The 25806-nt window shown below is 44.5% G+C and overlaps 1 protein-coding gene across 1 annotated transcript in view; it reads right to left on the bottom strand.

Moving 5' to 3' along the window:
• Positions 1 to 4451: 4451 nt before the first annotated feature.
• plrg1 (pleiotropic regulator 1) overlaps positions 4452 to 25806 on the bottom strand; it is a 41397-nt gene continuing 20042 nt past the window's right edge. The window contains exons 9-15 of the mRNA XM_072496009.1: positions 22120 to 22269; positions 21881 to 21982; positions 21544 to 21646; positions 16086 to 16194; positions 14803 to 14942; positions 14082 to 14275; positions 4452 to 5031 (exon numbers count right to left, since the gene is read on the bottom strand). Of these exons, the coding sequence (XP_072352110.1) occupies positions 4972 to 5031; positions 14082 to 14275; positions 14803 to 14942; positions 16086 to 16194; positions 21544 to 21646; positions 21881 to 21982; positions 22120 to 22269 (858 nt within the window). The 3' untranslated portion in view covers positions 4452 to 4971. The remainder of the gene's footprint in view (positions 5032 to 14081; positions 14276 to 14802; positions 14943 to 16085; positions 16195 to 21543; positions 21647 to 21880; positions 21983 to 22119; positions 22270 to 25806) is intronic.

Raw genomic sequence — 25806 nt, 5'->3', positions numbered from 1 at the left:
CTGCAAGTAGTTTCACTTTTTAATTAGCCGTTTCCCTTTATTTATCTTACAATGCAGGCTTCTGGGAATGTTAGGAAAACAAAGGTAGTTTTAAGGGATTTATATATTTAAAATAAATTTAGAGTACCCAATTTTTTTCCCCAACTAACGGGCAATTTAGGGTGGCCAACTCGCCTATCCTGCACATCTTTTTGGGTTGTAGGGGCGTGACCCACGCAGACACGGGGATAACGTGCAAACTCCACACGTACAGTGACCTAGGGCCGGGATCGAACCAAAGTCCACAGTGCCGTGATGCAGCAGTGCTAACTACTGCGCCATCATGCTGCCCTGGATTTATATTTGGATGGGTAAACGTTAGGAATAAGATATAGTTTTAGGTGGGTTTAATTTAATGCTTCTGTGCTTGGAAGCCCTACAGCCAGATTCATGGTGGACCAAGATGCTTGTATGTGTGAGAGTTTGTTTCAATTCTAACTTAGATTCTATTGTGCTTGGAGGGCTACAGTGTGAAAAATAAATCGAAGGCGTTGCTTCGTAAAGGGAGGTCGCTTCCTCGAGAGAGAGAGAGCTTTTTTTTCCTTTGTTTTAACTGAAAGTCATCGTTGGAGACGGAGAGCGAGAAGGCTGCACTCATAGCTCTGCTTGAAGCAGGAAATGTTGTACAATGGAGTAATTAGGTGGGGTTACAGGAATAGGTCGTGGGCCTAGGTAAGGTGCTCCTTCGGAGGGTCGGTACAGACGTGATAAGCTGAATGGCCTCCTGCATGTAGGGATTCTATGATAACGTGCAAGACAGCCAGTTCTGGAGAAACTGAAGGATGGTTATGAAGAGGATAATTTGGGCATCCTTAGATAGGAGAGAGTATACTGCAACCATTTGAAAAACCTACAGTTCCACCATTTTCCTGGAGAAGTTGAATTCTTCAATTTCAGACTATACAATTGATGTCTAACAGATATTACAAGGGCAGTGTGTCTCGCTGAGAAGCTAGTTTTTAGGCAGAGTAACTGCATATGATACAATTTAAGGTCTATTCGACAATATGTAATAAGTACAATTGTGACTGTCCCAGTAAGTCTGCTGATAGCAAACGGGAGATGATTTAATGGCTACATCCAGATATAGGACCATCAATATCAATAATTGCACGACAACATACTTGTAATGATTTGAAAGTTTAATTAGGCATGCTGGCCTTTAATGTGATTGGTTAAGTATTCTCATATACTATGCATGATGTAATCTTAATCATTAGTCCTGATTGGATAGAGATGTAACAAATGATTGGTATATGCTAATTTCTTGTAATCTAATCTCAAAGTATAACTCCATACCATTCTTAAATCTGGGGTTTTTAGCGTCCCAATTAGAATGCCAAGATCACTTATTATAGCTTGGAAATAAAGACTAGTTTTTAACTCCCGAATCTTCATCTGGTCTCTCATGAGTGAGAGTGAAGTACACTACAGTCAAATAGCTGTATAATTGTTCCCTCAACAATTGGTTCCAGAAACCTGGAAATAGAACAGGATACTGTTTATGGGCATCCCAGAGAAAGCAGAGAAGGAATTGGCTGGTGAGAAACTAGGTTTCTAAAGTAATCCAAAAGTTTTTACTATATTTTACTTGTCTGCAAAACAAATTGGGAAGACAGTATTGGAGGGATATCAGTTTGTGTAACAGTGGAAGTCACTTGTGATAAAGAAATCTTGCATGGTTGGTGTAAAATTCCAGCCTGGTTCAATGGTAAAAGGGTGCAGAAAAGGTGGATTGGATTTCGGAATGCAAACTGCGAACAGAAAGCATGATTTTAAAGCGTGTTTTGGGGGATTAGAGTTTGGAAACTCTTATGTGACAATCACTGGGGGAGAATTTGGAGGAGTAATTCACAGACGTTCATTTGGGAGTTCAGAATGAAGTTTGTATTTGACCACAGCCAATCAGTGTGCCTTAAAAAAAGGAACTGTCAATGAGACCATTCAGCTTCAAATGTACTTTGTTACCCATGATAATCTTAAAAGCTGTATGTGTAATTGGGGGATGCGGGGCGAAAGGAGGAGTGAAGGAGTCTTGTATTTTTAAAAATAAATTTAAAGTACCCACGGGGCAATTAGCTTGGCCAATTCGGCGACCCTACACATCTTTCGGTTGAGGGGGTGAGACCCACGCAGACATGGGAAGAATGTACAAACTCCTCATGGTCAGTGACCCGGGATCGAATCTGGGTCCTCAGTGCTGTAAAGCACCAGTGCAAACCACTGCACCACCCTCAGGAGTATTGTATTATAATCCATTTTTTCATGTTCAAATATCTTTAGCGGCCCTGTGACTGCTCTTCCACATTCGATTAATGTAAAAATTACCATCCATTTTGGAATTGTCCCAACCAGTTATATTAACTGGGATCGTAGCAGGCATATTTGCTTGTGCACTTATGTCAAGCTTGAAATTCACCATTTTGGCAATTTTTAAACCAACCTTCCATTCTGCTTTAGAATTTGCTGTCATTGCACCATTAAAGTTCAGTTTCAGGGTCTGTGCCATCATCTGCAATCGTGGGCACTTTCTTCGATGTACACATCTCAGCAAAATAATTTAGTTTATCACAATTCTTACCACATAGTTGTCTGGAAAGTGCTTTGTTTCGCATCGACTGCATTTAAATGTTTTAATTGCTGTTTTGTTCTTTTTACCTTCAAGCTGTCAATATTTGTTTTACCCCAGCACTGTTTAACTGCATGCAACTGCTTGACCGTTTGTGGCGTAGATGTCAACATCCATTGTCTATTCTGGCATTTTGTTGTCTCTGCTGCTCTGCACTATTTATTGCTTTCTCCCACATAAGATCACTTCTCTCAAAAGCCGTTCTTTCGTGATTCCATAAATTATTCTATCTCAGATGACTGATTTTTCAAGCTTTCCAAATTCAGATTCATAGAATCCCTACAGTGCAGAAGGAGGCCATTCAGCCCATCGAGTCTGCACCAGCCTTTAGAAAGAGCACCCTGCTTAAGCTCACGCCTCCATCCTATCCCCGTAACCTTACATAACATTTTGGACACAAAGGGGCAATTTAGCATGACCAATTTATCATCTAACCTGCACATCTTTGGACTGCAGGAGGAAACCCATGCAGACATGGGGAGACAGTTCAAACTCCACCCAGTCACCCAAGGCCAGAATTAAACCCTCGTCCCTGGAGCTGTGATGCAGCAGTGCTAACTACTGTGCGACCGTGCCGCTTAATATTATCCCTGCCTTGCGTGTATGTAAAAAAAGTATCTTTCATGCATGATGTTTTTTCTTCGGCTGCAGTAAACTTGAATTTTTCCGTGATTTCTTTAAAGTCATCTTGTTTCTCATCACTTTCAAGCATGAATGTGTTATAAACCTCGAAGGCTTCTTCCCTGCTACCTAAAAAAAGATGGAAGGCCGTACCTGTGAGTCTTCATCCTGCCCGTCACTTATGTACAGGCTGAAGTGCCTGTCTTCGGAGGTTGCCCTCCAAACTGAACTCCATCAGTGATTTTAGAACCTAACTCCTTTGTTGTGTTTAGCTTACCCCTGACACCATGTCTCATTTTTATGTTGCAGGATGATGGATATCATTACTGTAAATTAACTTTATTAATAACAGAACATGAACACAACTGCAAGACATCTGCCTTGTTAGAACCATCCCTTACGTGGGGTGACCTTTGAACCCCAGGTCAGATGACTCCCATGATGTAGTGTGCCATAGTATCTAATACTGTAGCCCGCTATGTACCACAATCACTTTATTATGCCAACTGGGTTCAACTGTACAACTTCCTTCTCAACTTCATACTGAACGTATGCATTCCACATGTGAGCTTCAAGTCTTTGTTTTCTTTGCTTCCCTTAATATTTGGTGAACTTTCTCTTCCATATCTTAGCAACTCTGCCTGAAACTTTTGTTCTTATTAACTATTTTTTGCAGTAAAGTTAACACGATTATGACTGCAATCTGTTCGTATTTGATCTTACAACTAAGTTTTGCAGATCTTAGCTCAAAATTCAAGCTCTCACATCACAGACGAATCCGATGGACATTTTTCTATGTGTTCTTTGGCAATTATTGCCGAATCTAATTTCCCCTGAGGACACTGCCAACCACGTAATCTAGAATGGGGTTACCAACCAGGAAGCAATGAAGGGCACTGGTTGAATTTTTAGAACAATCCAGCTTGGGCTATTTTCTGGTGGTGGACCAGAATTCACAGATTTATCAAATTCTACATCGCTTCTCTCATTCCATAACCCACCCTAAAAAATGGCTTTAAAAAAGTGGCTTCGCTAGTCTGGATACCTTCTTTAGAAAGCAACAATAGAAATTAAGATTTAAAACTATTGAAAAAATATATATTTTTTTCAAACAGTAGAAATCCCATCCACCCCCCTCAAATGAAAAGGATTAATTTGTAAATATCTTCCACACATTTATTTCCACTGTTGGAACTGTGCCTTTTAAGATCTAACTCATCTCAGATTAAAGCAGCTCCAAATATCAACACAACAGGATAGTTTAAACTTTCATCATTAACAATTTGTACAACTTATTGTCGTGAAACAATGTATGACTGAGTTACAAATGCTTTGAAACATTGCCGAGCCACTTAGCCATCTTTTAGTTGTAAGCAAAATTAAATTTTAAACAGCTTGGTTCAGGAGGACTGCATTGATGCACTCATTGCTATTTTATACCTGTGACATGACATGGTCATAATCTTTGTTGCATGTTGACAAAGTGCTGTACAGAGAATCTACCAACATTCTCCTCTCAACAGTTGACAAAGTAGCACTTTGGATCCAGAGAAGTCGGCATCTCAGCCAGTAAGAGATTTTGGATTGGGGCAAAAGTACAGGGGAGAATCTGAAGAAGGAAGATGATCATCAAAACCATTAAAATTCACCATTATCCATTATGATTTTAAAATAAAAGTCACTTAGAATCTCTTCCTTTTGATGATCTCTGGTTTCCAGTTGACAGGATGAGTTTCTTCCGTCTAGGCAAAAAAAGATGAAACATAGTTAAAATGTTGTAGATTATCTCTGCAGTCCCTCAAGGGTCCATCCTTGCCACCTCCTTCTCATCTACACACTGCTCCTCGTCAGTGTCACTTACAAACATTGCTAATTTCCAAACATATGCTGACAATACCCATCTCTCGACCCATCCACTGTCTTTAAATTATCAGACTGCTTGCACGATATCCACTACTGGATAAACAGAAATTTCCGACTTCCGGTTGCGGTGATGCCGAGCTAGCCGCACGTTTCGGCGGCTCCAGCTCCGACGGACCTTCGGGCTCTTTTAAGAGCCCCAACGGGGAATTTTTTGTCGACCCAGCCCGGTGTGGGTTGTGGGAGAAGGGAGTCCCCCCCAAACAAAGGAGGAAAAAACCGGCGGCGGCGGCTGCAGCCCGAGGAATCATCGACCAAAAGGTCAGAGGGAGAGAAGTTCAAGATGGCGGCGGAGAAACGCAGGCGACATGGGGGCCTGAGCAGGATGAAATCGTGAGACGGTGCGTGGAGCTGCTGAAGAGGGAGGTGCTGACCCCGATGCTACAGGCAATTGAGGGGCTCAAGGAGACATTAAAGACCCAGGAGACAGAGCTTCGCGTGGTGGAGCAGAAGGTGACAGATATTGAGGACGAGATCCTGGGCCTGGCGGTTAAAACTCAGACGCACGAGGCACTTCATAAAAAGTGCACTGAAAGGATCGAGGCCCTAGAAAACGGAGCGCGAAGGAAGAACCTTCGGATACTTGGTCTCCCTGAGGGTGTGGAAGGAGTGGACTGTGGAGCGTACGTAAGTACGATGCTGAGCTCACTGATGGGTGCTGAGGCCCCTACGGGCCCCATGGAGGTGGAGTGGGCAAATCGGATTCCGTCGAGAAGACCAAAAGCGGGAGAACCACCGAGGGCGATAATCGTGCGATTTTACCGCCTTAAGGACAGAGAAGAGGTCCTGAGATGGGCTAAAAAGGTGCGGAGTAGCAGATGGGAGAACGCTGTGGTACGGATATACCAGGATTGGAGTGCGGAGGTGGCGAGAAGGAGGGCGAGCTTCAACCGAGCCAAAGAGGTGTTCAATAAAAGGAAGGTGAAGTTTGGGATGCTGCAGCCGGCAAGAATATGGGTCACGTATCAGGAGAGACACCATTATTTCGAGACGGCGGAGGAAGCATGGTCCTTCATCAAAGAAGAGAAATTGGATGGGAACTGAGGGACTGATGCTGCAGGAAATGTTATTGTTATTGATTTTGTTAATGTTATGGGTGAAGTTAATTGAGAAGCAAACTGGGAAGGGGGGAGACATTGGGGAAATGTGGGCGCCGGTGATGGGGGAAAGATGGGACACAGTCGGAGAATGGGGAAGGGTAGGGGGAGGGGAAAGGGAGCTGCGCCATAAGAGGCGGGTCAGGTAAACCGATGTTCCCGCGCCAGAAAGAATAAGGCGGGAAGACAGGCGCAAGGCGGATGGGAGTTTCCCCACACGGGGGGAGTCGAGGAGTGAGCAGGAGCAGCCAGGGTCAGTTGAAGTCAGCTGACTTACGGAAGTGACATGGGGGGAGCAATCAAGCTAGATAGGGATCTAGCGGGCGGGGGGGGGGGGGGGGGGGGGGTGGACAACTGGGTTGCAGCTGCGGAAATCCAAAAGGAAATGGCTAAAGAGTGGGTGGGCGGGGATGGTGTGCGACGCTGGGAGAGCGAGCGAGAGCGCGGAGGCGGGATATGGGACTGGCCTAGAGAAGGTAATGGCTAGTCGACACGGGAGGGGGGCAGGTAGCCCCCTAGTGAGGCTGATCACGTGGAACGTGAGAGGCCTGAACGGATCGATAAAAAGGGCCCGAGTGCTCGCGCATTTGAAAGGACTAACGGCAGACGTGGTTATGCTCCAAGAGACGCACCTAAAGGTGGCGGACCAAGTTAGGCTAAGGAAAGGATGGGTGGGACAGGTGTTCCACTCAGGACTGGACGCAAAGAACAGAGGGCTGGCCATTTTGGTGGGGAAACGGGTAGCATTTGAAGCAAAGAACATCGTAGCAGATAGCGGAGGTAGATATGTAATGGTGAGTGGTAGGCTGGAGGGAATGGAGGTCGTGTTGGTTAATGTGTATGCCCCAAATTGGGACGATGCGGGATTTATGAGACGGATGCTGGGGCGTATACCGGACCTGGAGGTAGGAAACTTGATTCTAGGAGGGGACTTTAATACGGTGCTAGACCCAGGGCTAGATAGATCCAGCTCAAGGACCGGAAGGAGGCCGGCAGCGGCCAAGGTACTTAAGGGGTTTATGGACCAAATGGGGGGAGTGGATCCATGGCGATTTCTTAGATCCAGGGCTAGGGAGTTTTCCTTCTTCTCCCATGTCCATAAAGTGTACTCCCGGATAGATTTTTTTGTTTTGGGAAGGTCGTTGATCTCTAGGGTGGAAGAAGCTGAGTACTCAGCCATAGCGGTTTTGGATCATGCCCCACATTGGGTGGACCTGGAATTAGGAGAGGGCAGGGAGCAGAGAACACTCTGGCGATTAGATGTGGGACTGATGGCGGATGAGGGAGTGTGCAAGAGTGCGGGGGTGTATTGAGAGATACCTGGAGGTCAATGACGACGGCAAGGTCCCTGTGGGAGTGGTTTGGGAAGCACTAAAAGTGGTGGTCAGAGGAGAGCTGATCTCTATTGGGGCCCACAAAAGGAAAACAGAGGCCAAGGAAAGGGAAAGATTACTGGGGGAGATTTTAAGGGTGGACAGGGAATTTGTAGAGACCCCGGAGGAGGAATTGTACAGGGAGAGGAGACGACTCCAGACGGAGTTTGACCTTCTGACCACCAGAAAGGCGGAGGTACTGTGGAGGAAGGCATAGGGGAGGAGGTATGAATATGGGGAAAAGGCTAGTCGCCCGTTGGCTCATCAATTGCGAAAGAGGGCAGCAGCGAGGGAGATAGGAGGAATTAGAGACGAAAGGGGAGACACGGTGCGAAGGGCAGGAAAGATAAATGAGGTGTTCAAGACCTTTTATGAGGAACTGTATAGGTCTCAACCCCCAGAGGGAGAGGAGGGGATGCGGCAGTTCCTGGGCCAATTGAGGTTCCCGAAAGTGGAGGAGCAGGAGGTGGTAGGCCTGGGGGCACCGATTGAGGTGGACGAGGTCATTAAGGGACTGGGAAGCATGCAAGCAGGGAAGGCCCCGGGGCCAGACGGGTTCCCGGTGGAATATTACAGAAAATATGTGGACTTGTTGGCCCCGTTGATGGTGAGGACGTTCAACGAGGCTAGGGAAGGGGGGACTCTACCCCCGACGATGTCGGAGGCGACGATATCGCTAATTTTGAAGAGGGACAAAGATCCGTTGCAGTGCGGGTCCTATAGACCTATTTCACTATTGAACGTGGACGCCAAATTGCTGGCAAAGGTACTGGCATCGAGGATAGAGGACTGTGTCCCGGGGTGGGGCACGAAGACCAGACAGGGTTCGTAAAAGGGAGACAACTGAATGTTAACGTGCGACGACTATTAGGGGTGATAATGATGCCCCCAGTGGAGGGGGACGCAGAGAAGGCATTTGATAGGGTGGAGTGGGAGTATTTATGGGAAATGTTAAGGAGGTTTGGGTTTGGGAACAGGTTTATTAGCTGGGTTAGACTTCTTTATGGGGCTCCAACGGCAAGCGTAGTTACAGGTCGACATAGATCGGAGTATTTCCGACTATATAGGGGAACAAGACAGGGATGCCCGCTGTCTCCATTGTTGTTCGCGTTGGCAATTGAACCTCTGGCCATGGCGTTGAGAGACTCTAGGAAATGGAGAGGGGTGATTAGAGGGGGAGAAGAACACCGAGTCTCGTTATACGCGGATGACCTATTGTTATACGTGTCGGTCCCAGCGGGGGGGATGATAGAGGTTATGCGAATTTTGAGGGGGTTCGGGGAATTCTCGGGGTATAGGCTAAACATGGGGGAAGAGCAAATTATTTGTGATACATCCAGGGGACCAGAGTAGAGAGATAGAAGGCTTGCCGCTAAGGAAAGTGGAAAGAAACTTCCGATACCTGGGGATTCAGATCGCTAGGAGCTGGGGAACCTTGCACAGACTTAATCTGACACGGCTGGTAGAACAAATGGAGGAGGACTTGAAGAGGTGGGACATGCAGCCTCTATCGCTGGCGGGCAGGGTGCAAGCAATTAAGATGATGGTCCTCCCGAGGTTCTTATTTGTATTTCAATGTCTCCCTATATTAATCACCAAGACCTTCTTTAATAAAATAGACAGGAGCATCACGAGCTTCGTGTGGGAAGGGAAAGTCCCGAGAGTAAGGAGGGGGTTCCTTCAGCGTAGTAGGGACAGAGGATTGGCACTACCGAACTTGGGCGATTACTATTGGGCCGCCAATGTGGCAATGATACGTAGATGGATGATGGAGGGTGAGGGAGCGGCGTGGAAAAGACTGGAGAGAAAGTCCTGTAAAGGGACGAGTTTAGAGGCGCTGGTGACGGCGCCGCTACCGTTCTCACCTAAAATGTTTACCACGAACCCGGTGGTGGCGGCAACACTGAATATCTGGGGACAGTGGAGGCGACAGAGAGGGGTGCTGGGAGCCCTGGTGGGGTCCCCTATCAGGAACAACCATAGGTTCGCCCCAGGAAGAATGGATGGAGGATTTCAGAGCTGGTACCAGTTGGGAATTAGGAGGGTGGGAGATTTATTTATAGATGGGACTTTTGCGAGCTTGGGAGCATTGGAGGAAAAGTATAAGTTGCCCCGGGGAAATTTCTTGAGATATATGCAGGTGAGGGCGTTTACTAGACAACAGGTGAGGGAATTTCCGTTGCTCCCGACACAGGGGATACAGGACAGGGTGCTTTCAGGGGTGTGGGTCGGAGAGGGTAAAGTGTCAGAGATTTATCGAGAGATGAGGGAAGAGGGGGAGGAGTCGGTGGGCGAACTAAAAGGAAAGTGGGAAGAAGAATTAGGGGAGGAGATAGAGGAGGGTATGTGGGCTGATGCCCTAAGCAGGGTGAATTCCTCTTCCTCATGCGCCAGGCTTAGCCTGATTCAATTTAAGGTGCTACATAGAGCACACATAACGGGAGCAAGATTGAGCAGGTTCTTTGGAGTGGAGGACAAATGTGGGAGGTGTGGCGGGAGCCCGGCAAACCACGCACATATGTTTTGGGCGTGCCCGGCACTGGAAGGGTATGGGAAGGGAGTGACGGGAGTGATTTCGCAGGTGGTGAAGGCCCGGGTCAAACCAGGCTGGGGGTTAGCTCTATTTGGAGTTGCGGAAGAGCCGGGAGTGCAGGAGGCGAAAGAGGCCGACGTTGTGGCCTTTGCGTCCCTAGTAGCCCGGCGTAGGATCCTACTCATGTGGAAGGAGGCGAAACCCCCCGGACTGGAGGCCTGGGTAAACGATATGGCAGGGTTCATTAAACTGGAGCAGATAAAGTTTGCCCTGAGAGGATCGGCTCAAGGGTTCACCAGGCGGTGGCAGCCATTTCTCGACTACCTAGGGGAACATTAGAGGGAAGTCAGATGACCAGCAGCAGCAACCCGGGGGGGGGGTTTAGTTTAGTTTAGGTCAATAGATAAGGGGGTTTTGTTACGTGTGTATGGTTAAACATTTCTGTATTGTTACTGTTGCGTTTGTCTTGTAAGAGGAAAAATTGTTGTTTGGGAAAAAAAATTTCAATAAAATATATTTTATTAAAAAAAAAAACAGAAATTTCCTTCCTCCCCACCACAAAGGCTGAAACCATTGTCTTCGGTCCCAACCACAAATTCTTCTGACCATCAACCCCAAACTGATCACTGGCAACTATCTGAGGATAAATTAAGCTGTTCACAACCTGTGAAGCACCTTGGAGTGTTTTTCACATTAAAGTCGCAATATAAATACAAGGTTTTGTCGGTTCTTGGACCTTCTAAAATAGATCAAGGCTTGCTCAACCTATCATTGACACGAGTTCAAGCAAAACAAAGCTGACAAAGATCATGTAAATAATAATAATACACCTCAATAATTACGACTCTAAGATGCACTTTAAGCTACATTGATTAATTAGGCAATGCTCCATTTTCTCAACTGGTTACAAATTTGTTAAAATTTTGGTGCAAGACTTTTAATTATATTTTTAAATCACATTTTATGATTCAGTAGTGAGATGGTAGGTTGTCACTTGCAATTAGGACTTCAAAACCATAGCCAGAGAATCACTTGTAATGGCTTCTCTTCCTCTCCAATACTTCTGGAATCCCAAAACCTATCTTTAACCACCTATTTCTCATCTTGGTAATGTCATAGGTAAATACATCAGATTTCCTGTGTACACTGATATCGCCCTTATTACCATCTCTTTTTCAACGTCCCTGATTTGTCATGCTGATTGTTCAACATTCAATATTGAATGAGGAGAAATTTCCTCCACTTAAATATTGGAAAGACTGAAACCAGTGTCTTTTGGCCCCACCACAAAATCCATTCCCTAGCCACAATGCCACTCTCCTTCCTGGCCACACACAAATTGTAGCAGGCTATTACAATATCGTCCATTTGACCCAAAAGCTGAGGTTATGAGCCTGTACCCACTCCATCAGCAAGATTGAATGTTTTCATTTCATTCAAGATTGTCTACTTCCACCTCCATAATAATCAGCTGCCTCTGTGCCTGCTTTAGCGCACTGCTGCTGAAACCCGCAATTATTACAATACTCTTGGTGAGACCCAGATCTTTCACCCTGCATAAATTTCAGATCATTGAGAACTCTGTTGCCCATATCCTAACTTATGCTGTCCCATTCACCTCATCACCTGTGTTGGCTCTGGATCCAGCAACACCTCAAATTTAAAATTCTTATCCTAGTGTTTAAATTTCTCTGTTGCCTCGTCCCTCCTCAATTCTAACCTCCTTCAGCCCTACACTCTCCTCCACCTCAGGCCTCTTGTGCACCCTTAATTTCCTTCAATCCACCAATGGTGGATGCTATGCCTTCTAGGCCCTTAACTCTGGAATTTCCTCCCTAGACCTTTCCTTTCCGTCATCATCAATTCTTTGACCATGCTTTTGGCCACCTATCTGAATATCTTGCATGGTTTGTTGTCTAGTGATGTCTGAAAGCACTCCTGTTAAGCACCTCAGTACATCGTGTTATGTTAAAGGCGGTATGTAAATGAAAGTTGTTTTTCTTTTGATCTCAGTTACAAGATACATTTCAGTAGCTTGGGTTACTATTCTTTTGCTCTTCAATTATATGATTTATATCACACCCAAGAACAAAGCTGCATATCCCCCTTTGTTTAATAATGTACTGCACAAAAAACTATTTCTCAATTTAATTTCTGAAAGTGCAATTGTACAAGATATGTTCCACAGCAATTGTGTAATATATTATGGTTCATTACATGGTGAGAGAGATCCCAGGTTTGATTCTCATTAGGGAGATGGATCCAGTCATTTTACTTTTTTTTAAATATCAATACCCATAAAATATTTATTTTCATCACAGCTTTAAGAATTGCCCTTAAATTTCCACTTTGTGGGACCATTTCCCAGAAGTATGGGCAGCACTTAAAACATTGAAATGTGTCGAAATCTGACTTTAGGGCAACTCTCATGGTTAATTCAAGAATACTTGGGCAACAACTTGAAAATAAGTCACTGCCCTGCACTCACTTGGAGAACAAGAACATGCTGTGATGACTGGAAGACTTAAAGAATATTGGTTTCTAAGTATGGGCAATGTAAGGCAATGTAAAAGCCTGGGGTTAGAGTGTGTTCGACTTCATTGGTCATTTGTTCTTAATAATTCAATTTTACAGGGCCTGCGTGTTTTTAGCAGCCAGAAGGTGAAATGTGTTTTTCAGTCTAGGCTAATGGACTGGTTTGACTGGGAATGTCCCTGGGGAGTTAATGTGTTTTGCAGCCTGCAGAGATAATTTGTTTTTCAGCTTGGGGAGATGAGGTCATTGCTGGGTGGAGCCAAGGAAGGCAGAGAGACATTTTGAGAAGCTGTGGAGAGAGAGTGTTTTGGATAAAAGTTTGAAGTCTGATTGGGCAACCCTCGTTTTTAGACCACAAGTGAAGACAGTTTTCTGTCCCAGTAGGAGTTTAAAAAAAAGTTAAAATATTTTAAAAAGCAGAGCAGTCTTGTCTGAAGATACGGAAGAGGCTGGAACAACCTTGTTGAACCAGCTATTTGAAGATATTCAGCCAGAGTCTAAAGGAGTTCTAACCCAAAGCCAAAATCTGTTCTGTACCGCAAGTATTACTCTGTGCCCCGCTAATGTTTTAAGCTGGATTGAGAGTTTAATGTTTCTTTTTATATTGTATTTATCATAAAATTTTGTTTTAGAAATAACAAAGCCCTATGTTTTTCATGCAATCTCTCCTGGAGCAAATCAGTCTTAAAATGAACTAAAATATTGGAGTTTCATTCCAGTAACCTAGTCATTGTTAGGGTTTAGTCTGTGATCGTAATAATGCCACGAGAACCTTATAACAAGGGAGAAATAAAAACTGTGGCAAAAGATGGACGCCATCTCAGAATTCATCTTTTGTTTTTAAACGTAGGAGGTTTGACACATTCTGTAAATAAATCCAGATCCATTTTTAGATTATGGTATTAAATATGTATACATCAGCATGAGTGACATTACTGCAATGGAATAGGACATTCTTCATTTCAGTCATCTCCTGTCAGCGTAGAAAAATTTTACAAGAGATGTTTTGAATCTAAATTAAACTCTTGCCACTCTTCCTCAGCAACAATTCAAATTACTGATTTAATAACAAGTTAAGGATAATTTAGTGCTATGGATTAATAGCCACAGCAAACTGGATTAAGACTTCAGCATATTTACAGCTAGTAGATGAGGTTTTTATCATCAGTCTGAACTAAATTTGTACTGAAGTCCTAAAGGTAAAATGGTGGTGTTTACTCCTGTAGTTCCTAGATATACCCGTACAGAGAAATAAATGCAAAACTATGGTCGATTATTGCTTTAAAAAGCCAATCTTCTTTATTAAATAAAAAATAATTAAAATCTATACATACGGCAGTGTCATCTTCCTTGTAAACTTTGATAGTTTTATCAGCCTCTGCTGTAAGTAATCTGCTTTCTGATTGGTCAAAGGTACATGCAAAAATGCCAGATTCACTGTCTAAGGAGCCTGGCTGCACAGCAGCATGTATTCGTTGGAAGTTGTATCCAGTTCTCCAGTCCCACAAGTGCATGGTACCATTATCAGCTGTTAATACAAATGTCATATGAAGATTGGTTAGATATAAACTATGAAACTACTATTTTTTAAATTAGACAATTTTAAAATCTAATATGTCTTGCCATTAAAAGTTCCTTTTGTATTACATTTTGGAAATACAACATTCTTCTTCCAACAGACCAGATGCCAACTCTTTCATTTGGTTTTAAAGACTTATGTCAACATTATGTATCGATAAAGTAAATAAAACCTGTCCACTCAAATCACAATAAAATGAGATTGATCGGTTTGTTTTAATTGCATTATTAATGAAGTTGAGTAATTTTTGAACAATTCATCCCAACCACACATTTTCTAAAGTGCTGTATTTTATTAAACTGTAACTCAAATGAAATTTGTTTCATTTGCATAGCTAATGGGGCAGATAACATAAGGAAAAATATATGGCCAAATAATTAAAGTACAATGAGAAATTAATATAAAAACTTTATCTAAATTTTAATAATCATGCTCAGTTGTACTTTATCTACATTACATCTTTCTCTGCAGCTTACCTCCTGATACCAGCACACCATCTGAGTTAACAGAAAGTGTATTGATGATAGCATTATGACCAGGTAGGTTCTGAATAAAAATACCATCTGGGCATTTCCATTGCTTGATATTATCTGGAGAACCAGAAGCAAAGGTGTATCTGTAACAAAAGTGAATATTTTGTAATAAGCGTGTAACAAAAAAAAAAAATCAAATGTCAATAATAAAAAAAACTAAAAACTTCAATATTTGCACATCACTTTTTCATCCATGGTTCAACCTGGATGTATACATAACAAACTATAAGATACAGGAGAAGAAGTAGGCCATTTGACTCATCAAGTCTATTCCGCCATTCAACAAGACCATGACTGATCCGATATGATAATCCTCAACTCCACTTTCCCGCCTTATCCCAATAACTCTTGATTCCCTTACTGATAAAAAAATGTCTATCTCAGCCTTGAACATACATAATGACCCAACCTCTGCGGTAAAGAATTCCACAGATTCACTATCATCAGAAGGATTTCCTCCTCAGCGATCCCGTATTTTAAAGTCGTAGGCTCCCAGACGAGGAAACAACCTCTCAACATCTACCCTGTCAAGCCCCCTGAGATGTACCGTGTCAAGCCCCCCGAGAATCCTTTGTGTCAATAAGTCCTCCTCTCATTCTTCTAAGCTCCAATGAGTACAGGCCCAAGTTACTCAACCTCTCCTCACAAGAAAATATCTCCATACCTGTGATCAACCTAGTGGAACTTCTCTGAACCTCCTCCCATACCTGGAAATCAACCTAGTGAACCTTCTCTGAACTGCCTCCAATGCCAGTATACCTTCCCTTGGGTAAGGGGATCAGGACTGTTCATAGTATTCCAGGTGTGGTCTAACTAGCACTTGTATAGTTTTAGCAAGACTTCCCTATTTTTATACTCCATTCCCTTTGAAATAAAAGCCAACATTCCAAGAGCCTTCCTATTACCTGCTGAACAAACATGCTAGCTTTTTGTGCTTTATGCATGAGGACCCCCAAATTCCTCTGCAGTTTTACGAAGTCTTTCAACATTTAAATAATATTCAGCTCCTTTACTCTTCCTACCAAAATGCATGATATCACATTTTCCTATATTATATTCTATCTGCCACATTTTTGCCCACTCACTTAACCTGTCTATGTCCGTCTCTAGCCTATTATGTCATCCTCAAACTTGGCAATAGTACTTTTATTTCCCTTGTCATTAATCCCAAGTCATTAATATATATTGTAAATAATATTGAAGGAAGGGATAATCTTTAAACATACTGTCTTGGATGTAGAATGAGAGAACGAACAGATTTCTTGTGATTGGTTAACGTGACTTTAGTTTTCCCTGCTACCAAGTCCCAGAGTCGTATGGTTGTGTCATGGCTTCCTATAAGAAATAAACAGATATCGTAACATTCACTTGATATTGTTTAAGTGCGCTCGATTCTTAAAATGAGCAGTCAAAATAAACAATGTATGGGCGGCACGGTGGCACAGTGGTTAGCACTGCATTCTCACAGCACCAAGGGCCCTGGGTTCGATTCCGGCCCCTTGTGGGGTTTGAACATTCTCCCCGTGTGTGTGTTGATCTCACTCCCACAACCCAAAGGTGTGCAGGATAGGTGGATTGGCCACGCTAAATTGCCCCTTAATTGGAAAAATAAACTGAATACTTCAGTTTGCAGCAGGATAAAAATTAATGACAATTAATGAATGAGTCTATAATTTGGATAGCCAATAACAAATATACATTTCCATCAACAAAACAATCAGATAATAGGAGTTGCAGAAGTTCTTTCTGCCTGTGCAGTTTATTATAAACCATTTGTTAATTTAGCACACTTGCCTAAAATAAAGCTTGGAGAATTCAATTCACAATTTCAAAATCTTTTGAAAAACACGCAAACCTTTTGAACCTCACACAATCTTCTATCATTTAGATCATTCTGATGCACAAGATACATTTTGGGAAATTTAGCTAAATACCTGATTTATAGAATGCACCAAAACATCCGGTCAAACCCAGATTTTTCAAGTATACAGATCCCTTGAAGATATTAAAATACCCAAAACACAAGTCTATCAAACATGGAATTAGATTTTTTTGGTACATTCCAGGCATTTTCCATCAGAGAAGTGAACATAAAAGCATCACTCACAAAAAGACAACAGTAATTCAGTTTGTGGACAGGAAGTGCACATCATATGAAAAATACATGCACATTAGTTGATATCCCATATCTCTGCATTATAGAGTTCAATAGTGCATTTTAGGTCTACCTCAGATATTTTCTTGGGTTAACATAGAACATAACAGTGCAGTACAGGCCCTTCGGCCCTCGTTCAGCAATCAATGCTATTTACTCGCATAAGCAGTCAACAGGGTCTTTGCAACTCACAACAGCCCACATTGCCCGATATCGTAGTCTGGGAATGTAACACCAGCACCCTCCTCTGATCGGTATAGGATAGTGTGCCTGTTAGATGTATCCTCACTTGCACTTCACCAATCTTTCAACAAGTGGGCCAAAAATACATTAGCTCAATGACACAAGACAGGAATCAGTGAATCGGTGAACTGATTTTACATTAAGCTTTCGGTGACCTGTCATTTTTATTCTCCATCTTGCACTCACAATGACCTCTTTGTCCTCAGCCTCCTGCAGTTTCCCAATGACGCTCAATGAACAACTTACCTTATAATAATCTTTATTAGTGTCACAAGTAGGCTTACATTAACAATGCAATGAAGTCACCGTGGAAATCTCCTAGTCTCCACACTACGGCGCCTGTTCGGAAACACGGAGGGAAAATTCGGAATGTCCAATTCACCGAACAAGCACATCTTTCGGGACTTGTGTGAGGAATCCGGAGCGCCCGGAGGAAATCCACGCACACAGGGAGAACATGCAGACTCAGCACAGACAGTGACCCAAGCCGGGAATCGAACCCGGGTCCCTGGCTCTGTGAAGCAACAGTGCTAACCACCGTACCACCAACTGTTTCTTAATTTCAAATCTAATGTCTTCAACCTTATGTCAGATCTTACCTTTTGTTCTTTTTCCACCCCCTTCCTTCTTTCACATGCTTAAAACCTAATACATTTCCCAGTTCTTAGAGCTGTTCCTCCAATCACTAGTCATTGCTATTCCACTTTTGTTTCGGATGATCTCACTAGTGCGCCTCTCAGCAGCAAATGAAGGTGAGAAAGTGAGGGGAGTTGAGTGGAGTGAATGGAGTGAGTGTGTGAGTGAGGTGAGTGAGTCCATCTTACCCCCAGTCTCAGGTTTCTCACTGACTCTTACCACCACACACCAGCATAAACATACAACTACACAAAAAGCAGTGGCCCGATCACTCTTGTAACTTTTTTAAAACTTACAATTTGTTATGACATTGCTGTACATCTGCTCAGCAATGCTCCTTTCCCTCAAACATTAATTTTTTTTCTTTGAAATTCAGTTTATCTTTGTGCAGTCCTCATCATCTCATGGTGCCTCATGGTAGACTGGTACAAAAGGTGAAGTCACATGGGATCAGAGGAGAGCTGGCAAGTTGGATACAGAACTGGCTTCTCACAGAAGACAGAGGGTAGCAGTAGAAGGGTGCTATTATGAATGGAAGGCTGTGACTAGCGGCGTTCCACAGGGATCAGTTCTGGGGCCATTGTTGTTTGCGGTGTATATAAATGATTTGGAAGAAAATGTAGCTGGTCTGATTAGTAAGTTTGCAGACGACACAAAAATTGGTGGAGTTGCAGATAGTGAAGAGGATTGTCAGAGGATATAGCAGGATATAAACTAGTTGAAGTCTTGGGCGGAGAAATGGCAGATGGAGTTTAATCCGGACAGGTGTGAGGTAATGCACTTTGGAAGATCCAATGCATGTAGGAATAACACAATAAATGGTAGAACTCTTGCGAGTACTGACAGGCAGAGACATCTTTGCGTGCATGTCCACCGATCACTGATTATTTTTTAATGATTTTCATTGTCACAAGTAGGCTTATATTTACACTGCAATGATGTTACTGTGAAAAGCCCCTAGTTGCCACACTCCGGCGCCTGTTCAGGTACACAGAGGGAGAATTTGGGATGTCCAAATTACCTAACACCACGTCTTTCGGGACTTGTGGGAGGAAACCGGAGCACCCGGAGGAAACCCATGCAGACACAGGGAGAACGTGCAGACTCCACACAGACAGTGACCCAAGCCGGGAATCGAACGTGGGACCCTGGAGCTGTGAAGCAACAGTGCTACCCACTGTGCTACCGTGTTGCCTACCTGTGGATATGGTGGTCAAGAAGGCATACGACATGCTGGCCTTCATCGGTCAGGGCACTGAATATAAAAATTGGCAAGTCATGTTGCAGCTGTACAGGACCTTAGTGAGGCCTCATTTGGAATATTGTGTACAATTCTGGTCACCACACTACCAGAAGGATGTGGAATTATCTTTCCCAGAGAGCGGTGGAAGCAGGGTTATTTAATATTTTTACAGCAGAATTGGATTTTTGATTGACAAGGGAATCAAAGGTCAGAAGGAATAGAATTGAGGTTGCAATCAGATCAGCCACGATTTTATCAAATGGCGGAGCAGGCTCGAGGACCAAATGGACCTACTCCTGCTCCTAATTTGTATTTTCATATCCACCACTGTCTAAGTTGCACCAAGGCAGACTGTTCATAGTTCCTATATCAAATACATTTGGAGACAAATATACACAGGTTAAGTATGATTGTATTACTAAAAAATATTATTTTACGTAAATCATTAGGTTGGAAATTTTAAAAATCAGATACTGAGCTGAGGAAGTGACAGGCTAAAAATTTAAATCACATTTTCCAGAAAGCATTTTTAGTGATGCGTTAGGAAAGACACAAGACACATTGGGCAGCATGGTAGCACAGTGGTTAGCACAGTTGCTTCACAGCTCCAGGGTCCCAGGGTCGATTCCCGGCTTGGGTCAATGTCTGAGTGGAATCTGCACGTTCTCCCCGTGTCTGCATGGGTTTCCTCCGGGTGCTCCGGTTTCCTCCCACAGTCCAAATATGTGCATGTTAGGTTGATTGGCCATGCTAAATTTCCCTTAGTGTCCAAAAAAGGTACGGTGGGGTTACTGGGTTACGGGTGTGGGCTTAAGTGGGGTGCTATTTCCAAGGGGCGGTGGCGACTCGATGGGCCGAATGGCCTCCTTCTGCACTGTGATTCTATTAAGAATATGAGAAACAGGAGGAGTAAGCTATTTGGCCCCTCGAGCCTGCTCCGCCATTCAACAAGATCATGGGTGTGATTCTGATTTTAACCCAATTTTCCTGCCAGCCCGCTCGACTCCCTGCTCGATCAAAAATCTGTATAACTTAGCTTTGAATATACATAACTGAATCAACGGAAAAAATATTACGTCCAAATGTTAAAAACAGGTATTGAGACATATAAATGGAAAAGTATCATACGGAGCTGTTCACATAGGACAGTTGCACTGATTTCCGACTCTGTATCTCACCCATGTTTCATGTCAGTCCGACATTAAATTGGTGGCCGCATTAATGCCTTATGATTTTAAAAAAAAATTTCCAACAAATGGGCAATTTAAAGTGACCAATTCACCTACCCTGCACATCTTTGGGTTCTGGGGGTGAGACCCATGCAGACACGGGGAGAACGTGCAAACTCCACATGGACAGTGACCCAGGGCCGGGATCAAACCCCGGTCCTGGGTGCCGCGAGGCAGCACTGCTAACCACTGCACCACCACGCCACCCTCGCCGTATGATTTTATTTTTAAAAAAACATTTAGAGTACCCAATTCATTTTTTCCAATTAAACAGCAATTTAGCGTAGCCAATCCACCTACCCTGCACATCTTTGGGTTGTGGGGGCGAAACCCATGCAAACACGGGGAGAATGTGCAAACTCCACACAGACAGTAAGGCAGGAGTGCTAACCACAGCGCCACCGTACTGCCTTGATTTTATTTATTAGCACAAAGGAAACCAGCTGCAAATCAGGACACCCGGTGCAGAGAATGTACAAATCAAAAGATAAGAAAGTGCATAGAAATTGACAATGAGAAACTACCAAGGACTTCTGGAAACAGCTGATTAGAAGAACACAAGGAATCAGAAAAATCAGATTTTAAATGGTGAACTAAAACCAATCATCTGCCCAGCAAACTATAATAACACAACCTATGTATTACTCCAGTCGCTTCCTCAAGCATAAACATCAGCCTTACCACTCCCTCCCAGAAAACTGAGATATATTATAACTGTAACCACTGTTACAACAAAACATTGTATTATTATTCTGCCGTAATGCACAAAGCAAATCTTTCCACAAGTCACCATTGGTCAAATCGGGCAGCTTCAGAGTAAACCAAAAAATTGAATCAAGTGAGGTAAAGTAAAATGGCTTCAGAGATCCTACATTTTATAATGAAAATAATCCTCTCTCACCAACAAGTTTAAATCAGAACTCTAATTACGTCTGTGAATTTAGAAAGTGACTGAGATCAAGCATTTTCAATTCCTCTGCTGAGGTTTCCCATTTGGAAAGATTCGCAATGCCAGTGAGTGCATCAAGAACATTCCCCTGAATTTAAAATCTGATCTCAATCAAGGTAGGAGGAGGTGAAAATACTCAAATCATTTTGTGCATAGTCTCAAGGGAAGCTAGATAAGATGAAATATCTTTCTTCATTCAACCTGCTGTTTAAAATAAATATGCAATTACCTGTAATAATCTGTGGTTCTCCAGCTTGGCATTTCACAGTTGCAACTGTATTCGTGTGCCCTATTAATGTGTGTACATTTGCTTTTGTTCGAATATCCCAAACCTATGTCAAAAGCAAAGGAAAAAAAACATTCTTCAGTTCCTTACAGGAATGCAAATGCAAATGCAATCTGCAATGCAAAACCAAGCTTCAGTATTTCTGATAAAACTGAGAAGTAAAGAAGATTTTATATGTCACATTATCAAAACATATTAATCTGTAATCATGTTAATAATTTTTCTGGTCTATGTATTAGATCTATACCGAGTTGCATAATGATTTTAGAAAATTACTTGCCCTTGCAGTTGAATCCCTGCCACACGTTATCAAGACATCAATAGTTGGATGCAAATCAAGCCCATACACTGCACTTAAATGACCATGGTAATGTCGGATAACCTAAATAAAACATAGAAATAAATATGTACAATTGCTCAGAAATTTACAGAATATGCATATTCAGTGCCAACAGTGATAAGCCAAGCTGCAGAACTTTAAATTAATTTTAATAATGCCTATTCTGTGAAAGTCCATACCTTATTATATTCCAGATCCCAGCACTTTACTTGTTTATCCTCTCCACAGGAGAAAAGGTATGGGCTACGTGAACTGACTGCCACCCCTCGTACAGTGCTGATGTGTCCAGTCAGAGAGAGCTTCAGTTTACCACTGGCCAGATCCCAGATCTATGGAGCAAAATGGTAACCACATAGTTTCTCAATATAAAACCAAACAACTTTAAAATGGTGTATTAAAGGCATAACTTCAATCAACATAGTCCCTCACATTACAATATTACCCAGATTTTGCATGGAATAATTTCAAGTTCCTAATACAGTAGCTTAGTTGTTCTTTATTACAGGATTATTTTCTCCACCGTAATCAGCATTACAAACATCAAATATAATTAGACAAATGCAGTCATTATAAAAATCTCATTTAAAGACTTCCGGGTGAGGCTATGCAGAGCTAGGTCGCATATTCGGCAGCTCCTGCTTGGAACGGACTTTTGGGCTCTTTTACAGGGCCCCCACGGCATTTGTTTGACATTTCCCGGTGTGGAAAGAAGGCTGCAATATTCCCCCGACAGTGTCCCCCAGGAAGGGTATATCTCTTGGTTGCCAGACACACGCAGAAACAGTAAAAGATTTGGCTGCAACTGCAGGATAAACAGGGCCTCTTCCAGCATGCAGGCGGGGGAAGGGCAAGCTTAAAGCTGCAAGCTGACCTGAGGGCCTGTATCAAAAGTGAATTCTAGCAGCAGAGGGAACAACTGTGAAAAGACCTCATCAAGGCCACTGAAGGGACTTCCGGTTGCGGTGATGCCTAGCTAGCCGCACGCTTCGGCGGCTCCAGCTCCGACGGACCTTCGGGCTCTTTTAAGAGCCCCAACGGGGAATTTTTCGACGACGCAACCCGGTGTGGGGCGTGTGAGAAGGGAGTCCCCCCAAACGAAGGAGGAAAAAACCGGCGGCGGCGGCTGCAGCGCGAGGAATCGTCGACCAAAGGGTCAGAAAGAGAGAAGTACAAGATGGCGGCGGAGAAAGCGCAGGCGACATGGGGGCCTGAGCATGAAATTGTGAGACGGTGCGTGGAGCTGCTGAAGAGGGAGGTGCTGACCCCGTTGCTACAGGCAATTGAGGGGCTCAAGGAGACATTAAAGACCCAGGAGACAGAGCTCCGCGTGGTGGAGCAGAAGGTGACAGATATTGAGGACGAGATCCTGGGCCTGGCGGTTAAGACACAGACGCACGAGGCACTTCATAAAAAGTGTACTGAAAGGATCGAAGCCCTAGAAAATGGAGCGCGAAGGAAGAACCTTTGGATACTGGGTCTCCCTGAGGGTGTGGAAGGAGTGGACTGTGGAGCGTACGCAAGTACGATGCTGAGCTCACTGATGGGTGCTGAGGCCCCTACGGGCCCCTTGGAGGTGGAGTGGGCAAATCGGATTCCGGCGAGAAGACCAAAAGCGGGAGAACCACCCAGGGCGATAATCGTGCGATTTTACCGCCTTAAGGATAGAGAAGAGGTCCTGAGATGGGCTAAAAAGGTGCGGAGTAGCAGATGGGAGAATGCAGTGGTACGGGTATACCAGGATTGGAGTGCGGAGGTGGCGAGAAGGAGGGCGAGCTTCAACCGAGCCAAAGAGGTGTTGCATAAAAGGAAGGTGAAGTTCGGGATGCTGCAGCCGGCAAGACTATGGGTCACGTATCAGGAGAGACACCATTATTTCGAGACGGCGGAGGAAGCATGGACCTTCATCAAAGAAGAGAAATTGGATCGGAACTGAGGGACTGATGCTGCAGGAAATGTTATTGTTAATGTTACGGTGGAAGTTAATTGAGAAGTAAACAGGGAAGGGGGGAGACATTGGGGAAATGTGGGCGCCGGTGAGGGGGGAAAGACGGGACATAGTTGGAGAATGGGGAAGGGGAGGGGGAGGGGAAAGGGAGCTGCGCCATAAGAGGCGGGTCAGGTAAAGGGATGTTCCCGCACCAGAAAGAATAAGGCGGGAAGACAGGCGCAAGGCGGATGGGAGTTCCCCACATGGGGGGGGGTCGAGGAGTGAGCAGGAGTAGCCGGGGTCAGTTGAAGTCAGCTGACTTACGGAAGTAATATGGGGGGAGCAATCATGCTAGAAAGAGATCTAGCGGGGAGGGGGGGAGGGAGGGGGGGGCGGGTGGGGGACAACTGGGTTGCTGCTGCGGAAATCCAAAAGGAAATGGCTAAAGAGTGGGTGGGCGGGGATGGTGTGCGACGCTGGGGGAGCGAGCGGGAGCGCGGAGGCGGGATATGGGACTGGCCTAGAGAAGGTAATGGCTAGTCGACACGGGAGGGGGGCAGGTAGCCCCCTAGTGAGGCTGATCACGTGGAACGTGAGAGGCCTGAACGGACCGATAAAAAGGGTCAGAGTGCTCGCGCATTTGAAAGGACTAAGGGCAGACGTGGTTATGCTCCAAGAGACGCACCTAAAGGTGGCGGACCAAGTTAGGCTAAGGAAAGGATGGGTGGGACAGGTGTTCCACTCAGGACTGGACGCAAAGAATAGAGGGGTGGCCATTTTGGTGGGGAAACAGGTCGCATTTGAAGCAAAGAACATCGTAGCAGATAGCGGAGGTAGATATGTAATGGTGAGTGGCAGGCTGGAGGGAATGGAGGTCGTGTTGGTTAACGTGTATGCCCCAAACTGGGACGATGCGGGATTTATGAGACGGATGCTGGGGCGTATACCGGACCTGGAGGTAGGAAACTTGATTTTAGGAGGGGACTTTAATACGGTGCTGGACCCGGGGCTAGATAGATCCAGCTCAAGGACCGGAAGAAGTCCGGCAGCGGCCAAGGTACTTAAGGGGTCTATGGACCAAATGGGGGGAGTGGATCCATGGCGATTTCTTAGACCTAGGGCTAGGGAGTTTTCCTTCTTCTCCCATGTCCATAAAGTGTACTCCCGGATAGATTTTTTTGTTTTGGGAAGGTCGTTGATCTCTAGGGTGGAAGAAGCTGAGTACTCAGCCATAGCGGTTTCGGATCATGCCCCACATTGGGTGGACCTGGAATTAGGAGAGGAAAGGGAGCAGAGAACACTCTGGCGATTAGATGTGGGACTGATGGCGGATGAGGGAGTGTGTGCAAGAGTGCGGGGGTGTATTGAGAGATATCTGGAGGTCAATGACGACGGCGAGGTCCCTGTGGGAGTGGTATGGGAAGCACTAAAAGCGGTGGTCAGAGGAGAGCTGATCTCCATTGGGGCCCACAAAAGGAAAACAGAGGCCAAGGAAAGGGAAAGATTACTGGGGGAGATTTTAAGGGTGGATAGGGAATTTGCAGAGACCCCGGAGGAGGAATTGTACAGGGAGAGGAGACGACTCCAGACGGAATTTGACCTTCTGACCACCAGAAAGGCAGAGGTACTGTGGAGGAAGGCACAGGGGAGGAGGTATGAATATGGGGAAAAGGCGAGTCGCCTGTTGGCTCATCAATTGCGAAAGAGGGCAGCAGCGAGGGAGATAGGAGGAATTAGAGACGAAAGGGGAGACACGGTGCGAAGGGCAGGAAAGATAAATGAGGTGTTCAAGACCTTCTATGAGGAACTGTATAGGTCTCAACCCCCAGAGGGAGAGGAGGGGATGCGGCAGTTCCTGGACCAATTGAGGTTCCCGAAAGTGGAGGAGCGGGGGGTGGTAGGCCTGGGGGCACCGATTGGGGTGGACGAGGTTATTAAG

Source organism: Scyliorhinus torazame, chromosome 3, assembly GCF_047496885.1.
Source record: "Scyliorhinus torazame isolate Kashiwa2021f chromosome 3, sScyTor2.1, whole genome shotgun sequence".
In the NCBI taxonomy this organism is placed as follows: domain Eukaryota; kingdom Metazoa; phylum Chordata; class Chondrichthyes; order Carcharhiniformes; family Scyliorhinidae; genus Scyliorhinus; species Scyliorhinus torazame.
Note: the sequence above shows the minus strand (reverse complement) of the source record. Positions and strands in the feature narration are given on the sequence as shown.